This window comes from Leptonotus elevatus, chromosome 17 (assembly GCF_054856555.1).
Source record: "Leptonotus elevatus isolate MCC_2025b chromosome 17, RoL_Lele_1.0, whole genome shotgun sequence".
Taxonomy (NCBI): Eukaryota; Metazoa; Chordata; class Actinopteri; order Syngnathiformes; family Syngnathidae; genus Leptonotus; species Leptonotus elevatus.
The window spans coordinates 5,337,554-5,361,934 of NC_141255.1; the positions used below are offsets into that span (position 1 = coordinate 5,337,554).

General features: G+C 45.6%; 1 protein-coding gene across 2 annotated transcripts; it reads left to right on the plus strand.

The window, feature by feature from the left end:
* Positions 1-583: 583 nt before the first annotated feature.
* kirrel1a (kirre like nephrin family adhesion molecule 1a) lies at positions 584-24,331 on the plus strand. Of its 2 annotated transcripts, none has more exons than XM_086059917.1 (15): positions 584-830; positions 13,163-13,312; positions 14,985-15,134; positions 15,256-15,413; positions 15,494-15,644; positions 15,781-15,886; positions 17,001-17,149; positions 17,228-17,355; positions 17,439-17,565; positions 17,650-17,750; positions 19,137-19,353; positions 19,440-19,547; positions 20,118-20,245; positions 20,405-20,518; positions 22,132-24,331. In XM_086059917.1, exons 1-15 carry the CDS (start codon positions 782-784, stop codon positions 22,831-22,833), a joined length of 2,538 nt encoding a protein of 845 aa, XP_085916043.1. In that variant the 5' UTR covers positions 584-781; the 3' UTR covers positions 22,834-24,331. The 2 variants fall into 2 exon arrangements, with proteins under 2 accessions (XP_085916043.1, XP_085916044.1); XM_086059918.1 differs by having other exon boundaries at positions 20,441-20,518.
* The last annotated feature ends 50 nt before the right edge of the window (positions 24,332-24,381 follow it).

The following is a 24,381-nucleotide window of genomic DNA, read 5'->3' on the forward strand; positions in this document are numbered from 1 at the left end:
ATTACCCGAAAAAAACTAAAACAAAAGGTCATCTGCATATGTTGCTAGGACAACACAAACTAACCAGATATATGTTTTCTTGTTTTTAATAGCCTGCTAAATTATAATAAGTACTCGATTCAATCAATAATCAGGATTTGATCAGATTTTTGCGTAAAGTGGCAGAAGCATCTAAAAACGAGAGAGTGGACGCAGAAGACACAAGAGTGAGACAGACAGAGAAAAAGAGGAAGAGAGAGAAAGTGAACAGACGAGAGAGGAATGCGCCTCTAATGTGGACTGGATATGATGTCAAGTTGGGCAAACTGCAGTGACTGCAAAGCAGGAAGTGGCTGCTCATAATTCAAGAATAAGACATCTGTTAACGACCACGTTGTATCGCATTTATTTTTCTTTTTACAATGAGAATGGTTCCATATTATATTTAAGGGAAGTTTACATTCCAACAACCACATTTATCTCCATTCTCTCCAATTCCGTGTTTGTGGTTTGTTGATTTATTTTGAAGGCTATAACCGGAAACTAATTATTAATCCTTTTACTTGACGTCTATCTGTGCGCAGCAGAAAGCGGACTGCCGCCACAGAGGAAAGAGGAGAGGGGGGCAGAGGTGGAGGGGGGAAAAAAGCAGTGGAATGGTGTAGGAAAACACCGAGGACGGGCGACTGCTGCTCTTCGTCTTTTTCTTTCTCTAAATGTCCGGTCCAGCCCTGCCTTTTTGATGCCGTCCTCACGGAGTTTTGGGCCGATACTGGACTTATTATTACTGGTGGGCTGAACCATGCAGAGGCTGCTGCTGCTCCTCACTTTGCTGCTGACTTTACAAACTGGTAAGGATGATTTTGGGCCGTGTCGAATGGAAATGAGGACAAATGTACACGCGGATGAAGGCTGTCTTGCTATTCAGTGTGACGTAGGTAGGAGGCGAGTTGGGGAGGTTGTGGGGAAAGAAAAAGACCACTCTTCCTTTTCTCTCTTTTTTTTTTACCCTTTCTTTCATTTTTGAAAAAAAAAAAAAAAAACATGCATACCGATGCTCCCACGTTGCATAAATGACCTTTGCAGATGTGTGAATGATACAAGCCCACCACCTCAATGTCGGGACTGATCGTGAACGTGACGGGAATGAGTGTGATTGATCAGCTGTGCTTGGCTTGTCGCTGCCTTCTCCTCTCCTTCGCCGTGTCCTTACCTGCGTGCACCTCTGAACGCGCTCCGCCGACAGCCTCAGCATCCACCGAGAAGTCATCCGAACCAGCCCCTTGCCTTTTTTTTTTTTTTATTTTTTTTTTTGGTACCTGTGGTGGTAGCAGGTATTTGATAATCACAGTTGCTAGGAGACAAAGGCTGCGAGGATGGGGGGCATGTAAATGCAACCTGTTTGATGGAGGTACCAATGTGTGTGCCATTGTCTACTGTTATAGGTAGAGGACGAGTGAGGGAGAGGGGGGGGGGGTGTTCTGGTAAGGGATGATGTCACCGTGTCTGCCACCTGAATTGTGGAGGGTGGGTTAGGTGCCGCAACCACCCATGCCATTGAATCCACATTTGGACACAATCCCTTTCAACAGTGCTACACACGCGCCTCTTTGTTCACATCACATGTTTTTCCGCCCTTAAGTCCACATGACAATCACACACACACACACACACACACACACACACATTGTCTGCAAGCATGTCATCCATTATCTCTCTCCAAACACAAACGTTTGCCCTCCTGCGATAGCCGAACGTTGCAGGGTCAACGTCGTGCCCGGCTGTTTTTCTGCTTTCAAATAAATGATATTTCATTGTCTGCGATTTGAACCCACATGCAAGCAAAAAGCCTTCCTCGTGGGTCTCATTAATGATAGCGTAGTTATTTCGAAGTTGTTACGATGCGATGATACAGCCGTGATTGATTCGCCGTCGCCGGCCTTGAAACGACATACAAGGTGAGGAGCCATTAATGCGTTACTGCATAATCAATCAGGGCAAACACACTTGTGTAGAACACTTTTAAGCACTAGGAGGTTTGACCCGTGGCACTGCACCGAGGGTGCACTGAAATGCTGACAAAGGTTCGAAAGTGCAGGTATGCTTTTTTTGTTAGTCTCACGTGTCCTGTTTCTGATTTTAGTTTAGCGTGGACGCTTATGAAGACAAAGGCATGTAATAATGTGGTTGAAGCTGAGAAAAGTAGAGTGTTGTATGTGGTTTTTGGTGAAAAGGTGATACTGACTTCCAGTGGGCAGGGAGGAGCTTCCAGAAGTCTGGACCACTACAGACAAAGTCATCAGAGACAGGCAGGAACCTGGTAGGAAAAGGAGAGACTACAAGCAAAGAAGTTAGCTAAGAAGAAGTGGAAAACAGAAGACTGAGGAGAGGAGACAAGAATACAAGGTGATGAGAAGAAAGATGAAGGTTGAGGTGGCAAAGGCCAAACAAGGGGCATATAAGCAGTTTGAACATTAGTGTGTGTTTATTTATTTTTTAGATATATCAAAGGGTCTAGATATGAAGTAATGTAAGCAAATCTAGGGGTCATTTGCCACCCGTCCGACATCGCTAGTCCATCATAATTTTTTTTAACCACGCTTCCGTCAACGCTAAATTACAATTCGTCACCACTATTTTAGGACCACGAGCCAGTTCATCAGTATGTCATTGTTATTTTCACCACACTTCCGTCATCGCTTCTTCACACAACCATCGGTCACCGGATTGACTAGCAATAGCCAAACTTGTCTTTTTCTGTCGGAGGACTCTGCCCGAAGCAAACCCAGTGTGGTCACCCTCGCGAACAAACATGAGACTGGGAAAAAAGTAGACCAAGTCGGATAAGTCAACTTTAAAAATAGGTCGACTGAAAATGTCTGCCTCGAAGCTCTGGCAGTACCATGTTTGTATGTTTGTTTCTACACACGGACCTTTTTTTTGCAAACGCACACAGTGGACAGGATGTTATTGAGCTCATTGTTGCTAATACACCCAGCTCCAGTTGTTTACTCTTGGACTTTTGTTGAAGCATCATCTGTAAGTGGCTTTTAAGACACTATTATTTGTGTAATGTAGATATGATGTATGTGTGATGGTAGTTAGTGTTTGTTTACCTTGAATGGCAATCGCTAGCGCGCTAATGCTAATCGCGGTTGCTAACCGTTTAGCATAGGCTAATTATATTGGTGTTTAATAATACCCATGCACAGAAGATAACAAATGATTAGTAATTATATCCACTTAATTCAACTCATGTAGATATAATGATGTATGTGCGAAATAAATGGTGGTTAGTGTTTGTTTACCTTAAATGGTAATCGCTAGTACGCTAATGCTAATCGCGATTGCTGACCGTTTAGCATAGGCTAATTTTGTTGGTGTTTCATAATGCTAATGCCCAGATGATAATAAATAGTTATATCCACTCAAATCAACTCACATTCACCCATAGTGGTTTAACAAAAAAGTGGATTAATAAAAATAATTGAAATCAGTATTGCCGGAATGCCCACATCTGGGTCCTTTGCATATTCCATCCCGATGGATGGAAATCATGCCCGCTTACCAAAATCTGTCTCTGAACTAACTGTGACGTCAATTGTGTCGATTTGTGACGATTCAGCAGAAAACTTCGGTTAGATAACCAATTATCAAATGTGTGGTCAAGGGTAAACCAACAGCTCTAAGGCCCTTGGGTCTCAAAGCCCCAATAATGTGATCGTGTTTGACAGGCTGCAGGCTATCGGAGTTATAAAAAGAAAGAGGCGAAGAAAAACAACACTTCCCCTTAAAAAGGTTTCTTTATGCAGAGTCCCCCAAGCAAGAGAGGTGCACTTAATCACATCTGACTGAACCTATCGGCCGTACAAAGTCACATTCTGGAGAGAGAACCCCATTTTGGGAAGAGGGTGATTATTGATGGGCAGGTGGGTGAAGCCTGATTGAGAGCGAGGTGGTTGAGGTTTAGTGGGGGGGCTCCATTGTGAGGGGGTGGAAGAGCAAAGAGAAGTGAGTTGTGTGTGTGTGTGTGTGTGGGGGGGGGGGGTCTGTAAAGAGAAAGGGACCATTACTCGAGCTCGACTGCCCCCTCAGCGAGGCTGCTCATTCACATAGAACATGTTGCGATTGCTGCTTCAAACGCGGCTTTGCGCCGTGATCGCCAAGATGGGCCCTGGCCCGATTAGCACGAGTTACTTGTAACATTCCCGTTTTTTCACTTTGGCTTCTTTCTTTCTCCTACGCCCCCACTTCTCTTTCCATCTACCCCTTCCTCTCTTTGGCTCTCTTAATACGTTCCAGATGTGTTTCTTGCATTCCTTTGGTCGGTGGAGAGGGGAAAGAGGAGAAGGGAGGGGAGGCAGTGGGGTTATGAGATGGGGAGGGGGATTGGCGAGTCCCGAGCCGAAGCATATGAATTAAATCTAGGAGCACATGATGAGAAATAGCTTTTGCTACTCGAGCACACGCATTGTGTGGTGGAGTGTAGGGTTCGAGAATGGATGGAAGTACGTGTTAAAAAGGAGAACAGGGGATTGGGTGGAGGGGGGGGGGTAATGGACCTGTAACCTCAAAAGTTGTTCTCTCCCTCGTCCCTCGTCTCCTTCTTCTCTTCACCCCCTCCCTCCGCAGGAATGCGGTTGTCACTGATGATGTCACTCCATTTCGGCGCTCTCCCACTTTCTGCTCCTCACCAGGGACGAGGGGAGGGAGAGAGGTTGGAGGGTAGAGAGCGGGAGGGAGTCGCGGATTTGTCTCGCTCCATCCATCTTTCCTTGACGATAACATTAGGGTCAGCCGTCCACCCAAATCAGTTCCACACTCGGCCGCCGCGTATCACAACAGCCCACGGGGGGGGTCGAATATTGCGCAACTAATAACTCCCATCATCGGCGGTCATTAAAACGATGGCGTGCACATGCTTTATTATTTTTCCCGTCAGATGCGGCCCTCGCCGACCTAATCATGCCCTGGAGGTCGCGCTTACCTTGACTCTAACTTCCTGATTAATCTATTCTTACGTGCTTTGCAAGTCAACTTCATTTTGTCGAAAAGACCACATGCCATCGGAAGTACGTTGACCTCGCGAAGGCCTTCCAGATGCCGCTGGCTGCGGGGGAATCAGACTTATGATCAAATTCAACTCCAGATCATCTCAAAATGTACTGGATGTGGTTAGGAATCGAGGGGAACCGTTTCTGGATCGGAATGGGAAACAGGAAGTGCCCCCCCCCCCCCAATACTGTTGGTCATCCCTAGAGTGTCACATTACAGGATTATCGCCAGACCCATAATGCACAAGCTGTTTCTGTTCCTATAACTGATCCTGTTCTAATCTTGAGTTTCACCCCTCTGTTCTTGATTAGTCTCTGTCCTGGCCACAAAAATCTTCTCTCCACAGATTCTTGCCGCATTAAGTTAAGTTGATGTCGCTAATTTAATTCCTGGGGCGTCACAAGACGTGGAGAGTAGAAGCGAGCGCAATATTTTGACTTTGAGCCCGCTTCCATCAGCAAAGAGGCTCTCACCTTGAAGAAAGCTTGTGTGTGATGTTGGCAAGACTCGCCATACGAATACTATTGCTCCGCTCCAAAAGGGTGGAGAGGTCAAGGCCCGGGGCTTTTATTGGCTGCCCCATGACGGATGACATTGCAACGAGCGACAGTACATACCAATGAAATTAGATTGCACTGGATTCAATTAAAGTGGATCTTGGAAGAGATCATTTATTGATGGGATGTCGCTTGTAAAATAGTCACACTGTACTCCATGTCACGTCAATCAATGATGTTTACACCGACTACATTTATATGCAGTCAGTAACCCTTTTAAAACCCAAATATGACCAATATTTGGGCTTTGAAAGGCCGTGTGAACATGCGAAAACCTGAATATGCTCTTATTCTGTTTTTAAAAAAACCCCGTTCCTTTTCTAGACCGAACAGTCGGTCATATAAACGCATATACCTTGTTTGAAAGGATCATTAGTTTGTCTTCTTCGTCTTTTGAGTACAGACACAAAAATAATGTATTTTATCAACGGTAAAAAATGATGATGTCTATTTGCATCATGACGTTCGCATGTCGCGGTTTAGATGGGCATCGATCATGCTAGCATGTACACGGGAGTAATGCTGGCTACTCACACATGTACGTAAACTGGTTTTTCGCAATCTGTCAGTAATTGGAATTTTGACCTTAACCCGAGTATGGACGGCGAGTAAATGTAGTCATTTCTGCATCACATGAAGGTACAGTGGGCGACTGATTAATTACGGGCTACCAGTTACATACACACTTCTGAATTCATGTATGTGAACAAAGACAATCCGTGTTTTCCATCAACAATGATTTAAAGGGGAAGCCAACCCCCCAAAATATGTCTTGACAATAATATGTTCTATGCAGCCCCACTAGTCCAAATATGGTATTCTGGTTAATATTGCATTCGTGGAATATGAGTTAAGCAGTCAAATCAAGCATTTTTTAATCAATATGGCGGCCATTTTGCCACTTGCTGTCGAGTGAAAATGACATCACAGTTGCTCAGGTCTCAGGTAACAACCGATCACAGATCAGCTTCATAAAACAGGTGAGCTGTGATTGGTTGTTGCCTGAGCAACTGTGATGTCATCTTCAGTCGACAGCAAGTGGCAAAATGGCCGCCTTATGATATTGATAAAAACTGCTGCTTTACTCATATTCCACAAATGTAATAGTAATCACTGATCAGAACATCATGTTTAGACTAGTGAGGTCACATATAACATATTATTGTCAAGAAATGTTTAACATTGACTTCCCCTTTAACAAGGTAGAAAACGCAATCGTAATATGCAGCACTTCATTCCTTATGAAAAATCAACACGTGTTTACATTTTCAAATGGTGTCCTATCACCAGTGAGCTAATTTTAGAACAAGCCTATAGGCGTGGCTACTACAAGTAAGTGGTAAGTCGACTAATTACTCCAAATCGTCGGACTTCCGAAGCGTTATGAATCGTCCACGACAACGGCGATCGGAATAGCCAAAGCTAGCTAGGCTAACTACTGTTTCGTGCTCAATCAGCTTATTTTGGTCCTTTCGGATGGGTTCAGGGGCAGGCATATAAAATGACCTTCATCACATTTCAATCGCAAAAAAAGATTCAATCATTCAACCTCTACGGGCTCCTTGTGGGTACCATTTTCCTGCCCCCTGCTCTAAAGTGACGTTAGCACCGGGTCGCTGCCCAAAATCAATTGGGAACCACCGCTGCAAGCTATTGATTCATGATGACATCAACTGTGGCTGCTGAATTCGCCGCGTTTTTAGCCACAGCGCTTACTGTGTATACGCCTGTCTCGTTTAAGCGTGTCCAGAGAACGGTCATTGTTACTTAGGGTTGCCCTTGGTTACCGCGGAGTCGTCGTCTTTGTCAGCCGACAGCCATGCTGGTTGCGAAGCGCTCGCGGATTACCAGCGCCTGGCCGTCTTTTTTCCTGAGCTCCGGCATATTCATGCGGCCGTAATGTGTCAGATGCATCGTCGCCAAATTATCATATTATCCTCCAGTGATCCTGGAGTTGCCATGGCCACACTTTCTATCATTGTGTCAGTGTTTTTTATGGGCTGTCGCCATGGCAACGACAGCGGCTACAGAGGTTTGCCACGCACACATACTGTAGCGCTCTTCAGATGCACGTATGAGAGGAGCCCTCAAGAATGGGTGGGGGCCAAACGTGCCGTCATGACATTAAAATGCACGTTTTTCTCCCTTGCAGGTCGACAGAAACCATTTTGGGTAGTTAACAGTGGCAAGGTAGTGAAAACAGAAAGGGAGTTGCGGGACAAAAAAGAAATGAAACGGGAATGGAGTCGTTGACAAAAGACAAAGAGAGAGAGGTCGCTGGCTGCTTGTAAAGGGGAGGGCTGCGAGGTAAGATGACAGAGGAAAGGAGCGAGCAGGCGGACAATGCGGCAAACAAAAGACATCGTCTTTGTCCAAAACCTGCCCCCCCCCCCAAAATTCCACACACACACACAGCCCAAGAGTCACCTTTGTGTTTTGAGTGTGCTCAGTAGGTCGCCTTCTTTCACTGTCCCCCACTCCACATCACAGGCTCCCTATTATTGTGTCCCCATATAGCGTCACCATGGCGACGAGTTATTATGGCCATCCAGGCGGGCGGCCATATTGTTGAGGAAACATGTGGTAGAGTTCGCGTAGCCGGATTAACAAAGGCAGAAAGTGCATGCCTTGCGTATCCTTGTAAATCCAAAACATCAGCTTTACGAGAGAAATGGTAATCTCACTTTGCTATCTGTGAAATTAGCTGGAACAATTCTTCAAAAAAAAGAAGCTTCAAACTATTGGATGCCACTCCCAGTTGAAGTTGACTGTCAAATTAAACAAAACAAAACAACCATAAACTTCGCCTTTGCTAGCTTCATGTCAACATATGGAAAACGTACAATTAGCATACAATTGTGGCTTACAGAGCAGTAACTTGTGACAGTTTATTATTACGCTATATTCTTATATATATTATATATTATAGCACGCTATTTTTCATAATAATAAGAATAATTGTTGGTTCTTTTGGGGAGGCTGGAACGGATTCATGGCATTTCCATTCATATCAATAGGCAAAGATGATCTGAGAGACGAAACTCTTATTTTTGTATCAACTTAAATAATGATGCATATATTTGTTTATGGTACTTTCTGCATCTAATAGAAAATAATTTTAGGGCCGACCGATACGGATTTCTTGAGGCAAATTCCAATATTTGGCAGAATAAAAGTCCGATAACTGATTAATTTTTTTTAAAATGTAATGAATAAAATGATCCTGTGGTCTCTTAATGCTTACAACAATAAATTTATGACTCACAGGCAGATATCACTTTTACGTTACTTTGTCATTTAGAATTTTTTTAACTTTACAACAGAAGAAAAACCGCCCAGCTATTTTTCCTGACCCCAAAACAAGTTGCTTTGTTTATGTATTAGTGCACGTGGGCCATGTGACGATTCCCGATGATTCCACAGCACGTCAATCGACTTGTCATCCTGACGATGTGGTGCTTTCAATCTACACGTACACAGCGAGGGGTGATTCAGAGGCGCCCCGACGACGAGGAATGCAACTTTGTCCTAAAACCATGATGTCATCCTCCTCCACGGCTCCGTCAGCAGACCTCCGCGTCTCTTTGTTCTCTGTTTTCCACAGCGCCACCGCTACATGGAATCGGGCAGATCACAGAATTGATTTGTTGTGTATTGACGAGCGGAAGGATTTGGACGGAGGGCCGAGTGTCTGACTTAGTTGGATATTCATTCCAGACACATTTGGCGGGGGTCCATCAGACCACCAGATGCGCTTGTGAACACACCGGTGCGCAAAACTTTTTTGGGCCGGCTAATTGCCAACGTCATCTGTTGCTATGGTGACCCGAGCCTGTAATTCAGCCAAGGCGTGGGATTGGATGGGGAGGTTCGAGTGAGAGACAGGCAGGGGGACTTTGTTGGACGGTAGCGGTGAGGTGGCCAGAGACAAAGACGGATGTGTTGGAATCCACGATGAGCGGCGTTTGACTCTTAAGACTGAACGGGTTCATGGAGAGAGAGAGGTGACGCAAGCCTGGAGAGAAATGCTGAAATCAAGCGAGCGTTGACATTTGCAGCATAGCGTCAGTCGGGGTATGCGGGGGCAAATCGGCAGCACGCTCGCTATAAATAGCTCCAGATGTCTTTGCATGCATCTGCTGTACCCTCTTGTTAGTTTTCAGGCACAAACGGACGCACTGTTATCTCGCTGTTGAAGCACCACGGTGCGAGAGACCCTCGGAGGCCAAACCGCCCGTGGCGTCTCACTTAATGTGAGTCACCTGGCGATGGCGTGCTAGCGTTGGGTCGGGTTGATTTGACCAGCTGTGGCTGGTGTCAAAAATGATGCAGAAATTTGATTTGATGAAATGGCCAACTCAATGGTGTCAAACACACGGCCCGCGGGACAAAACCGGCGCATCAGGTGATCCAGTCACTTTTTCGCTAAAATGAACTGTTGTTGCTAATATTGTCCACTGGAGGGCGTACTGACGACTACTTAAATGACATTCTGAAATATGGCTATTACTCAGGATTTGACACCCCCCCCCCCCCCAAAAAAAGAAATTAGGCAAAAAAAATTGCCCAACAAATATCAGATTATGCAATACGATAATAATCCATGTGTAGTGTAGTGTAGTTTATCTCACGCTAGTCCCGCATTGGAACATGCTGCCAGAAAATCTCAGTTTGCGTTGGCTCAGCAGCAGGATGACTACCTTTCCCATCATTCTTAAACACGGAAGCAGGAAGTACTGCTCGTTCCGGTACAACGAAAACACACCTATCACACGCGGATACGAATGAGAACGCAAGTTAAAGGAAGGCAATCTAACAGTTGAATTCCCTTTGAATCGGTTTATCGTATGAATATTTATGACAACTGTGTGATTGACATACCTATGGGGAAAAAACGGGGCATGCGTAATAACGGGACAAAATAACACAGTTGGATGTGGGAAACAAGGCTCAAAATCAGGACTGTCTTGCTAATAATGGGACGTCGAGTCAACCTAGCTACACACACTGGGACTTTATGAAATTCTTGATTCTTTAAAAGGACAAACAATTGCTCATTCATTACATTGCCATGTTTTTAATGTTTGTCAGCCTCCGTCATTTAATACTGAAATGTCCGCGTTTGATGGGAGTAAGGAGCAGCAAACCGCCTCAACGTGTCGATTATACGTTTGGGCGGGATTGCGGTGGTGTTTGCGTGTGTCCACAGGAAGTGGCTCGCCAGCTCGCGGCGGCGGCGGCGTGTTTTTTTGTGTACACGCGGTCACGGTCGTAGTTAAGCGCGACCTCTTTGTGTGGACGGGGAGCTCCGGTGGTATCTTGGGGATGAGCGACTCAAGGAAATCAGGACACACTCTATATTTGTCACTGCAGCATAACCCACATAATGAAAGAATGCAAGTTAGTTCCCTCGCACTGCTCTCTGCGCTTCGATTTTTGTCTTTAACACCTTTAATCACACACAAACAGATACTCACTCTGTGGTGTTGACAAGTGTTAAGTGGATAATATGGAAATCAGAAGGCGAGGAGCACATGTTTAAATGAGTCAGTATTTTTCTCTGCAGATTGTTCATCCTCTGCCGGGGCGCATTCATTTTGGATTACATTTGTGGTTTACTGTTCAGGGAATACCTCCAACTGGCCTTGCCGAGGTAGCTGAAGGGAGGATTTGCTTGGCCTCGGGCCGCTGTCGACTTTGCGGCTTCGTTAAAAAAAGGAAGGGGGAAAAAAAACAGCCCGAGCTTGTGCAAAGGCAGCTTTCTGTGCTATTTTTTTTTTGTTTTGTTAAGAAGAAGAAGCCTCCATACACGTGCTGTTAATTAACATCAGATTGTGATGCGTGCTTGCTTGACATTGTGCATTGTTTCAGAGAGCAAATGAACGGCTCTTATTAGGTTTTTATTTCTGTTCTCTTTTTTTGGGCTCAGTGTTGAATTATTCTAGGTATGCATGCCGCAGAGCTCCATCTGCATCTGATTCCCTCCTCTCCGTCCTCCGTGCAGCCTCGCACATCTTCTTTATCTTCAGAATATTAATGTGCAGCACTTGTCAGAAGCTATTGTTGTGATTGGTGCGGGATTCTTTCTCTCTCTTTTTTTTTTTTTTTTTGCACGACTGCCTTCTTAGCATTAGTGGGCATAATGTACCTCGGCAAATCACACCCAGTCCACTCGAATATGCAATAAGAGAGCGGACGAGGAGAATAAGGACTGAGGGTCATGACTGCGGTTGGGCGAGGCATATGGGAGTTGGTTAAAAAATAGTGAAAAGTGAGAGGGATGGGAGCGTTCAGAAAAGAGCTGGAGGCCTCGGAGGGAGAAGTGTGAGGGAATGGGCCGGAGAGAAGGAGAGAACCGGGGAAGGGGGGGGGGGGGGGGGTTCTTTGGTTGGGCGTTCAAATAAAGTGAAACGGCAACAGTGGGAGGCGACGAGAACGACTGAAGGAGGGAGAGACAAAGTGCCGGAGGGCTGATATTTAATGTGATGAACGAATTGTGACAGTGCGCCTCGAACCTCCTTCCGCCCAGCAAGGAGGAGGAACACAGAAATAGAAGGCGTTATGACTAAAAACGTCATACATGGCGCTATACAGTACATATTAAAATCAATCAGAATCATGATTTTCAGTTTGACGTGTGTACATATATGGGAGGCGCACAGCATGACTACTACTAACTAATACTAACTACTGTCATGCTGGCCTACTCAGTTTTAGGCGGCGGGGAGACGAGCCAGTAGGTACAGCTGCAGGTCACATCTAATGGCATCCAAAACAATCTGCTCCTATTCATTTAGCATGAACTGTGGGGTAGAAGTTCACCGCAGCACACAGACATTTTTTCCTTGTAGCTAAATGAGGTCACCGAAAGAGTCCATTAAAAACCCCAAAAAAAGGCAGAATTTTAACATGGCATTAAATTGTGTATAGAATATGATCATGATGAGTCAATAATAACGAGATGCTCATCCGCCACGCTGTGCGGCAGTCCTGTCTCGGAGGGACAACTAATTACAACTTGTCATCATAAAGAGAGACACACAATGGCATCTCTTTCTCTCTCTTTTTTTTTCTTCATCTGCTCCATTTTCCACATGAGGCGGTCACCGCTAAGCAGTGCCACACGGGTTCATAATAGTGGGGTCCAGGCGCGCACACAATGATGGCCACTGTAGCTTGGGAAGCCTGCGAGATGACTCACAGGGAGGAATGAGCAAGAGGGAGCGAGGTCGGGGGATGGAGGCGCATGAGGGGGGGGCGGGCTTCCGAGACTTTGGAAGAAATAAGGAAAAGGGGGATGAGAGCGAGACCCAAGGCTGAAATTGCCTTTTGATATCCTCTCGACTGAGTCAGCATGAGACGCTTCGTCCTCCTTCTCCTGACTGATTTCCTCTCAAAATGGCCGAAAGCCAGCGTGCGATCAAAGATTGCAATCACGACATTCCATTGCAGCGCAGTCAATTAGCCCGGAATAAAACCACAGGCGAAATATGCATTTCCTTGAGGGAGGTTTTACTGCTCGTCTGTCCTCATTGACGACTCACTCTTGTTTTTTCCTCCTCTCTTCAAAGTGTGGACCGCCAGGTTCTCCCAGGAGCCGGCAGACCAGTCGGTGGTGCGAGGCCAGAGGGTGATCCTGTCCTGTGTTGTCTTCAACTACTCGGGGATTGTTCAGTGGACCAAAGATGGCCTGGCGCTGGGCATCGGCGAGGACCTGCGGGGTGAGACGTCAAGCGTGCTGTGCGCGGGCCGCATGTAAATGAGAAGTCTCTCACAAGAAATCGTTTGGAATCCGGGGACGCTCTCGGGACCTTGGTGGCAGTCAATCAACTTGATTGCAAAGACATAAACCCCACACACTTAAAAAGCCCATGAGAAGTGTTGCATCTGGCCCAAACCCATTTTTATATACTTTTCAAAGTCACCCTTGTAAGCTCACGCTGCTTTCTTTTTGCCATCAAATTTTCAGGACATAAAAAATATGTTTTGTAAATTTGGCACACCACACAGAAGAGTGTTGTTAACAACCCTGCTAAATTGGAATGATTGGGAAAAAAATCGGTAAAATCATGAAAAATGAAGCTGTTCTCTCTGTTGAATCCACTTAAGCCCCGCCCTGCTAAACTGTCAACTGTCAATCAAATACCACACATCTTTCTTCCGCCAACACAACTCCCAGTGGCTGCACCTCATTGCGGGGCTTTTCCATGCCACAACGAGGCGCTCTAAAGCAACAACGACAGCCTGACGCTAGCTGTCAAGTCAAGAAACAGAAACACAAACACAAAAAAAACAGTCCTCCCTCTTCTGCCTTTGTCTTTCTGAGGTGTATGCACTCCCAGCTGACAACAAGGCACTCTAATGTGGCCAAGCCACATGTTGACTGTCACATCAGACTTCAGGAAAAAAAATCCACTCACTCTTTCGCCTTCTCCATGACATGCACACACTCATGGGTGACAATGACGCACTCTAACGCGGCCACACCAACTATGTTTACTCCATTTAAAAAGAATTGTCTTTAAATGTCAAAATTATGTTTCTGGCCCAGAAATTGGGTCAAGAATAAAATACATTACTATTGCTAGTTTTTAGTGAAAATATCCAAACGGGCTGCACATTCAGGTACCATACAAAATGTTAGTCAAATGCGCTATGCTTAAGTAAAGCACACAACCACCATTGTCGTTTTTGTGCATAAAACAGACTTGTGTTTGTGTAGTTGCGTGTATGTGTGGCTCCTCTGTGCTTTTCATACGCTTTCTTGCCCTCCGCATTACACATGCAAATGCATGTATAAACAAGGCGCACATGCACGTGCGAGCACAAGCAAGGACACACAAGGTTAGGAGGCGAGCAGCCGAACAGCCAGGCCCAACTCTGGCTCTCGCGCCGTCTGTACAGCAAATTGTGTGCACCACGCCGTGGACCCGATTTGAGTGCTCCAAAAACAGTAAATAAATACGCGTACGTTACCGCCTGGTCACTAAGTGCGTGAATGCCACCTCTTGGTGAGAATGTGCAGCAGTGGCACAGCTGGCGGATATGAGGAGGGGTGGGGGTTGTGGATTTTGTGCAGGGGGAGGTGGTGATGGTGTGGTGGCGCAAAGTGTGTGTGCCTCACAGAAATAATAAAATGAGGGTTAAGACCCTGTAAAAGGACTTGTCCTGATTTAGAGCGCCTCGTTGTCTGCCACTTTGTCACAGTGTGGAAATATATCTCGACAGACAGAGGACAAGAATATTTTTGATTGATTTAAACTATTTCACCTTGGTTAGATAAATATGCATTGTGTGGCCAAGCATTCTGTTCCCCTTGCTGAGAACTGACAACCATTTTCATTTGAAATTAAATGAATTCTCAAAACTGCTTACTCTGTTTGTTTTTCCCAGCCTGGCCGAGGTACCGAGTATTGCGGGTCCAGGAGCTGGGCCAGTACAACCTTGAGATCCTGTCGGCTGACCTGTCTGATGACTCCTTGTATGAGTGCCAGGCCCCTGATGCCGCCTTGAGGTCCAGGAGGGCCAAGCTCACCGTCCTCAGTACTGAAATAATCTCATTATCATTTCTTATGCCGTCATTAGTTTCCATCCACAGTTTTACCAATATCGTTTTTTTTTCCACATTATACATAACTTCCATTTTTTTCAACCCTCTTTTTAGTCCCCCCAGATGACCCGGTGATCGACGGCGGTCCGGAGGTTCTGCTCAATGCGGGGGAGTCGTACAACCTCAGCTGTGTGTCTCGGGGTGCTAAACCGCCTTCCATGATCGAATGGCTAAAAGATGGACTGCCTATAGATGGGGCTGTCGGCGCCACTGTGAGTTCCAATAATAAAAACATTTTTTTTAAACACGCGCACATGAATATGGTCTTTGACCCGCTCTGTAATGATTCCAGGAGGTTCTTCCAGACCGTAAGAGGGTGACCACACGCAGCTTCCTTCCCATCCACCCAATTGACACGGACACAGGGAGGAACTACAGCTGCGTGGCCTCCAACCTTGCGGCCCCCGCGGGAAAGAGCACAACAGTTACCCTCAATGTGCACCGTAAGCACGTTAACATTCCTTTTCAGCAAAAAAAAACTTGACAAGCAAAAAAAAAATTAACTGTTTGGTACGGCTGATTTCGAGCCACGTAGGGAATATGAATTTGGGATCTTATTTTGCCATCCGTGTCCCACAGATCCACCAACAGTGACTTTGTCCATTGAACCTCGCTCTGTCCTGGAAGGCGACAGGGTTACCTTCACTTGTCAAGCCCATGCCAATCCTCCTATTATGGGTTACAGGTCAGTCACTTTTGCACATATAAGAGGGCCAAGAGACCAAGAGAGGTGGCTTAAGTCCTCACACTCTGTACTTAAAGCTGCTCTCTAGAACAAATTGGCCCAAAAATATCTTTACTCGGAGTGTGTTGTAATTAATCGCATGACTTCAATAGTTACCTCATGATTAATCGCACATTTTATATCTGTTTAATAGAAAATATTTGAGTTTTCGTACTCTTGTTAGCATAAAAGTGAAAAAAACGTTAAACTAATGGAAATATTGTTTAGTCATTGAAACAGTAATTTCATAATTATTCTTAGAATTAACTTAAAATTAAAAAATATGTACTGTACTGTAAAAAAAATTTGTGTTGATGTCATTTTTCTGCCACTAGAGGGTATAATCAGTGCATTTTTTATTTCATGTTAAGAGCTTTCTAATCTTTAACACGAAGTAACATTGTAAAATACAACTTGAAACCAGTCTCTACGCATTATTATTATATTTATTACTGCTAAATTTTGACGTGGACGTGTCTGCTGCGTTGCGACTGGAATTCCCCCTGTACTGGTTTAAATCGTGCTTTAAAATAAGAAATAAAAAATCTAAATTAACGCACTAATTTTGACACCCCTAATCTGTAAAATTGCCTTTTTATTTGACCCTTTATAATATGACTGAAACATCTTCTAATTAGTAGATTAACTTGCTGTTCACAATGGGTACTCCTGTAAGCCTCTGGCCAATAGTTTTCAGACTGGATTCGGGTTCGATTTTCCTGCCCTCTGTCTGCGGATGTGACATCATGTGCGCGTTGCGTTGTGTATGTGAAGAAGGGAAAATGCAGTTTCATTTTCCGTCCACAGGTGGCAGTAGCGATTCGAAATTCTATTTTCTGCTTTACATATGGAGGATACTGTAGAAAAATAATGTACAAGTGGAAATACTGATTCAGCTCAATTTATAAATCCCCAAGGTATTTAATCAAAATCTTAACTGTGGGTGACTTAAGCCATCAATATTTATTTATTTACCTCATTTACGGAGGTTTAAAAAAAAAAGTAACAAGCCAAGTAAGGGGTTGAAAGTAGCACGGGTAAACAAGTGATGATGGTCCCTCCTTCTCTCCCATAGGTGGGCCAAGGGTGGCGTGGTACTGCAAGGTGCCAGGGAGAGCGTGTTCACCACCAAGGCGGACCACTCCTTCTTCACCGAGCCGGTCTCGTGCTTGGTTTTCAACGCCGTGGGAAAGACCAACGTCAGCATCCTCGTGGATGTTCACTGTGAGTGTCTTAACGGGGTCCGCTTATGCTTGCTTCTGTTGTGCCCTCCGTACATGACCTCCCCTTTCCCTTTTCCAGTTGGCCCAATTCTCTTGCTGGAGCCTCAGCCCAAAACGGTGGACGTCGACTCCGACGTCACCCTCAACTGCAAATGGGCCGGCAACCCTCCGCTTACTCTCACCTGGTTCAAGAAAGGCTCCAACATGGTAAGAAGAAATGTTCAACTCTTGAAATGAAAACTTACGGCATTTAATTGTAATGGAGGAATCTGACATCGACTCGCACGCAGGTTCTGAGTAACGGCAACCAACTGTACCTGAAGTCCGTAAGCCAGGCCGACGCGGGCCAGTACGTATGCAAGGCCATTGTGCCGCGGATCGGCGTCGGAGAGACCGAGGTCACCCTCACTGTCAACGGTCAGGAAATGATAAAAGCATTTTGAAGTCCAAATCAGCCTTTTTGTGGATTTCAACTTTGACCTTTTTCCTTTCCCCGCACAGGCCCACCCATCATCTCCAGCGACCCCATACAGTATGCAGTGCGAGGCGAGCGGGGTGAGGTGAAATGCTACATTGCGAGCACACCTCCACCAGATAAGATTGTAAGTAGCACCGAACTTTGACAACCTTACAAATTTAATTGAAAGTGTCGTCGTCAGAGTTTTTTTTTAATGCATATTGGTCACTTTTAATAAGACCTACACTGTCAAGTGTGTCACCCTAAGAGTACATATTGGTATCCTATGTAGGCAGAGATGGGGAACATTGATGAGTTTTGAGTTGTAATAACACAGTCTACCACTAGATGGCAGACATCACTTAGTAGCACTTCTATCTCTTTGTCTCCATTTGAGAAAAAGAGCATAGACAAGCGGCCAGCCATGATTGATTTTGTGGCATTTTAGAGTCACTCAAGTTACTGGAAGCTCTTTTATCACTGAGACAAAACTAAACCAGGATGTTTCGTACACAATCACAGTCGAGGTTTCATGTTAACAACGTGCAATTTAATTTTAATGGCAGTGAATTAAGACATGCAATACATTCAATCAACTGCAGGTAATGTAAACACACCTAAACAATAATGATTAATGATTAAATTAGGAACCGAAGAGAACTGTTGACAGTTCGTTGAAAGCACATAAAGTGTTTACCATTTCTGGTTTAGATTACTAGTACAAACAATACTTATTTGTACTACGGGGTTCAATTGTCAACCCTGTAAGGTACATCACAAAACGTTGTACATTGGAGGACAAAAATGGACCCCTTCCATACCTTTTTTTCTGACCCAACCAACGCATGCACAAAAAAGCCAGGTGAAGGTGAACACTTTGGCGCTGAGCCAAATCCAGATTGTTTGACCTCGGGGGATGTCTGTGCCCTACAAAGTGCCGTCTTGTACCATTACACACTTCTGCTTTTAGCCACCGTCCTTTCTTCTGTGGGAAAGAAAAAAAATTCTCCTCCATCCCATATATCAACAAACCAACACTAAGCCGGTCCACTTTTAGCTTGTGCGTCAGAATAGCGTCCCGGATGCTTTCTCCGCTCAGCTGCGTCACACGGGCGTCGCGGTTCGTTTGACGGATGCGTCCTGACTGGCGATGCGCTCCCCTAATGCAGCCGCCGCAGCTTGGGACATGAAAAGATTTATAAAATATAAAAGGACGGAGGGAGGAACAGTTGTCGGGAGAATCTCCTTCTACGGAACAAGTGGGCACATTATGGGAACATGTGGGCTTATGCATAATTAACTGGCCTCGGTACAGTATATGCTGAATAATACAGCTGCTTTTAGTGGCTTTAAAGATGGAGGATGTGCACAAGTCACCCCAGCCCAAGCTTGCCCCCTCTGCGTGCCATATTTGTGGCAAGCGCATGCATGTCATTAGATAAGGAGGTTACGGTCACTCTAGCATGATGAAACGGCCGAGATGCCGGGTGAGATTTTGCTTCCCCGACACATAAACCGTGTACGCGTGCAGGTGTGGGCGTGGAAGGAGAACGTGTGGGAGGAGGAGAAGGGCACGCTCCTGGAGCGCTACACGGTGGAGCAAAGCAGAACGTCGGCCGAGGGTGGCGGCGTCCTCTCCACCCTCACCATCAACAACGTGATGGAGTCCGACTTCCTGACCTCGTACAACTGCACGGCCTCCAACGCCTTCGGTCCCGGCACCATGATCATCACCCTGGAGGAGACCGGTGCGTTGAAGCATAAAACTGTTGCTGTTTGTTGAAAACGTAGTGCTCGTGTTTGTAAAATAATCATGCTGTTTTCCTTTTTTCAGAGGAGGTGCCAGTGGGGATAATAGCTGCTGGGACAGTAGGATCCACCATCCTCTTGTTCATCTTCCTCCTGATCCTTGTACTCGTCTTCTACCGGCAACGCAAAGGCAGTGAGTTACACCTTCAACATCATGAAACAAACTCTGAAGAAAAAAAAAAAGTTATATGCAGCTCCACTAGTCTAAATATGATATTCTGTTTAATATTGCATTTGTGAATTAAGCAGCAAAATCCAGCCGTTTTTTATCCATCTCAAGGGGCGGCCATTTTGCCACTTGCTGTCGACTGAAGGTGTTGCTCAGGTCTCAGGTAACAACAAATCACAGCACAGCTTCAGAAAACAGGTGAGCTCTGATTGGTTGTTGCCTGAGCAACATTGATGTGGCAAAATGGCCGCCGCCTGAGATGGATGAAAACAGCTGGATTTTGCTTAACAACTCAGATTCCAAAAATGTCATATTAATCAGAATGTCCTGTTTAGACTAGCGAGGTCACATATAACGTATTATTGTCAAGAAATTTTTCAGGTCGACAAATTCAAACTGTAAGCGTCATGCTCAAAATAAACTCCTTTGGCTGGATGGAGGCCCCTGCTGAATTGCACTTGTCAAAACACGCAGCGCAAGACGTGCGTGTGTGTGTGTGTGTGTGTGTGTGACCTTTGCATGTTGTGCTTCCAGGTCGGCGAGGGGTCACGCTGGGAAAGCCGGACATTAAGGTGGAGACGATAAACAAGGAGAGCCACAGCTTGGAGGAGGACTCGGGCAGCGTGTCCACGGCCTCGCGCATGGTGAAGGCCATGTACTCGGTGAGCTGTGTGTGTGTGTGCGTGTAACCTCGTTTCCCTGTGAGTTCTCCTTTATTAACACCTTGAATTCCATTTTCTTCTTTTGTGTCACGTTTCGTTGCATCCTTCCCTCATTTCCTTGTCTCCTTTTTGGTTTGGTTCTCCTCTTTGACTGTTTAGTTTCTCCCCTCTGTGTCTTTCTCTCCCTCCAATCAGCCCTTTAAGGACGACATCGAGCTCAAGTCGGACCTCCGCAGCGACACCCTGGACACCCGCCAGGAGTACGACCTGAAGGTGAGCGCTCCCCATTTATTTGATGCCCATGCGCAGAGCAGATATAAAAACAAGTCAATGCAAAGACATGCATGATCTTTTCTGCATTTTGACTCCTGCGGGGTTGGACCGAGGTAATGAATCTACTTGATTTTCATGAAGCTGTCAAAATGTTGCCCCGCGCCCTGCCAAGCCTCCAGTCTGAGGACGAGTCAGATCATTTTAAAGGAACGCAGACATGAATCCACCCCGGGAGGTGGTTAGATGAGCCACCGCCCTGCCTCCGCTGCCTTAAGCACCAGCGCTGTGGAACAATGGCCGAGTGAGGCGTCTGGTTACGTGAGAGATGATGGGATGGAAGATTCATGTCAGGAATAGTCAGTCTTCCTGCACCCAGTTTGTTGGCGAGATTCCACTCTGATTCATGCACTTGAACCATAGCAAGGCTCTGAGCCAGGGGCGGTTCTAGGATCAGAGGTTTAAGGGTGCTCAGCCCCGGCCGGGCCAGGGAAGCTAAATGTACATTTTAACACAATTACTATGAAGGAGTACCATAACACTTTTTGAGGAAGTCTGTGACTAACTCAAGATTATTTAAATGTGGATTGATTTATAAAACAGACATATTTATCTCTTAATTCTGGGGGGAAACATCTAATTTTGATACAGCATTTGGATCTTTTAGTAAACAAGCCAAGCCAGTAAAATATATATTTTTTTACCTTGGATATGTAAACACAATTTACTTTGAATATTAAAATGTCAAATCCTCTCTTTTCCCCCCTTATAGGCAAGGCCGAGGTTTTAAAAAGTAAAATTTTCAATAATTGCTAATACTGGCTGTCACATGTGTTCTTCATGTCATTTTTTGGGGGGAGGGGATGTCTAAGCAGGGCACGATTGGCTACTGGAGTTGAGTATAAACTCATTTGCTCCCAAAAACATATAAATATGTTCTATTTTAAATGTTTTACGTGTCCCAAAGATGTATTTATACGTTTAAAAAAAAAATTATTTTATGCTAGAACATACAGAAAGCTTTGATGCAAACTCTGAACTGCAGAGAACAGGTGAAGCAATGGTAGTAATTACAAAAACGGCCAGCAGGTGGCAGCAGAGTATAAGAGATCAACCAGGGCCATGTTGCAAAAAGCTAATTTACCCACAGTTCTAAACAGATTTGTGAGTAATGTGAAACTTAGCTATATTCTAATGCTAATTGCTACAAAAAACACTTTGTTCCTGCTGAAAGATGAGACTCTAATCTTTCTTTTGGTAGGTTCCATGTTTTTATAGCAATAGAACACAATATTCTGTGGGCCTTGCAAAATCAGTCAAAATACAGTAAAACTGCCGGGAGTGAAGGGGCTTGCTTCAGGAAAAATGGCTGGGAGTGAATGAGTTAATTGCCTCAAATTCACTTTCACAGTGCAGTTAGGCATGAAGGAGGAGCAAGACGAAAGAAGCATTGAAACATTTTGTACTAATTAATGTGCATTGTCTTAAAAAAGAAAAGAAGCCAGTTTGTACTAGTTAGGCCCAAGGACAACATGGGTAGCCTAAAAATAGCGTACCAGTGATAGGACACTGTGACTTACTAAGAACAATTAACATTCTTTATTGTGTTTATCCAGGATCCCACCAACGGCTACTACAACGTACGAGCTTCCACGCTTGACGAGGGCCGTCCCGCCTCCCGCTCTACCATGCACTACTCCGACTACCGTTCCCCCACCGGGACCCCAGGCGGGGCCACGTCCATTAGCGGCAGCAGCGCAGGAGGTTCGGGGGCCACGGCCAGTGGCGGAGGCCCCGGCCCGCCGGGCCCTCTCACCTCCCCGGGCCGCCCCCAGGCCTGCTACGACCCGCGCCCCCCGTCCAGACTGTCCCACATCAGCTACGCGCAGTTCAACACGTTCACCCGCGGGGGCCAGAGCCAGCAAGCGCCGAGCAACCCCGCCCCAACCGCGGGTGAATTCCCGGGCGATTGCAGCCTAATGGACTCCACCTCCCAGCTGCCGTACGACAACTACGGATACCCGTCGCACTACCAGACCTACCGGATGGGCTTTGCACCATCCAGCCTTGCCCCGCTGGAGGCCGGCCCCTCGTATGAGATGTACGGGGTGGGATCGGGCGTGGCCGGGCCAGGGGTCGGCGTGGGTCCCGGGGTCGGCGTGGGTCCCGGGGTCGGCGTGGGTCCCGGGGGCGCCGCACCTTCGGGCTCAGACACGGGACTCGGAAAGTACGGCAGCTCCACTCGCTTCTCCTACACGTCGCAACACTCTGACTATTCCCACAGCCGACACACACAGCGGATGCAGACTCACGTGTGAAAGCGACCTAACAACATGAGGAGTGTCTTAGATATTGCATTGCAGCTACAACCAACACACACATATTTACACGCACACACCAACACGCCCCAGTGACGAGATATGGCACATGCACAGTTATAGAGGAGCGTGCCCGTGAGATGGGGCAGGAGGGAAATGGAGACAAAAGTGCGGGCACGCTGCACACTGGCCAACGTGTTTGGAAACGGGAGCTCGGAGAGAGCAGACGGCGCAAGTCACAATCACGACGAGGACGACGAGGAACCAACGCAGAGACTGGAGCCACTTTGGTTTCCACTAAAAGTCAAGACAAACTGCGGTCATTTGATTGGCAGTTAGAGTAGTGATCACCAAGACAAAAGGACCGGGCAGGGTTGTGAACCCTGGTGGCTGCCATTTTTTCTTTCAACTTTTCCCGTCATGCTTAGCCAAGGGAAAGTGGTTGTTGGTATAAAGGTCATCATCCTTTTGCACTGCATCAACAGTATTCATGCTCGGACGTCTTTCATCTATATCTGTCGTCTTTTTATTTTGCACACCTGACTAGAGCTTTGTATTCTATTTTTTAACATTACAGAATTATTTTTGTCAATGTCAAACATGAAATAATGTGTATGTATTGGACCAAAAGTTGGAGGGGTCGTGCCATCAAAAAGGGTATACCAGTGTATAAAAAGAAACCTAGTGCCAAGTGTTCATATTGTCCTTCAGCGTAGACCATGTACAGTAGATGCAGTAGAAGCTCCTTCTATTAGCGACTGTTGCTTTACAAACCAGGTGAGAGACCTTGGGTCAGACTTTTTCCTCAGCTTGGGCCTTTTGTTCCCTGCCCGAGCTCTAAACTAAAAGACTGGTGCGGACGGTGAGAGAAACACAGACGCGGGGTTTAGAACTGAGTGGCCTTATCGGGAGAACATTATCGTTTCTCATCGTCTGCCCGCCCAAAAGGGCCGGAAGAGAATGTGTATGGATAGATTCCATGAAGGCTGTCTCCAATATTGACATGTAGTAGTGAGTGTGTGTGTGCGCGTGTATGAGAGAGAGAGAGTGAAAAGTCAAGATGGAGTGTGTGGGCATTGGCACGCACACCAATTTGTACAGCGTGTTTGTATAGATGTGTGAATGGATACATGCATACTCCAAACGTGCCGCGTCTGACTCATGTGTGCGTGGGACTGTTGTATGCATGTCCATATGTATACAATACGCGTGTATGTGTATGTGAGTGTGTATTTCAATATACGTCTGTATCATTTCTCTCACGATCTAGTACTTTTATACCTCTGGTAGGACTGTATCCTGTATTATTGTGTCTTTGAATTTAGGAAACCACAATGTTTATGTTATTGTACTGTTCCGTAGCAGGATAAAAAAAACTGTTTAAAATATGTAATCGAACTTTTGTTTTTTATTTCTCTACCTTCAATATTTTTTAAAAACGTATGTAATTATTTTTCCACAGTATTACATAAATAAAAGCACTGTTTTTTTTAAATAAAAACAAAGTAATGTGTCTTCCTTTTTCGTCTATCATACAGTATATATCAC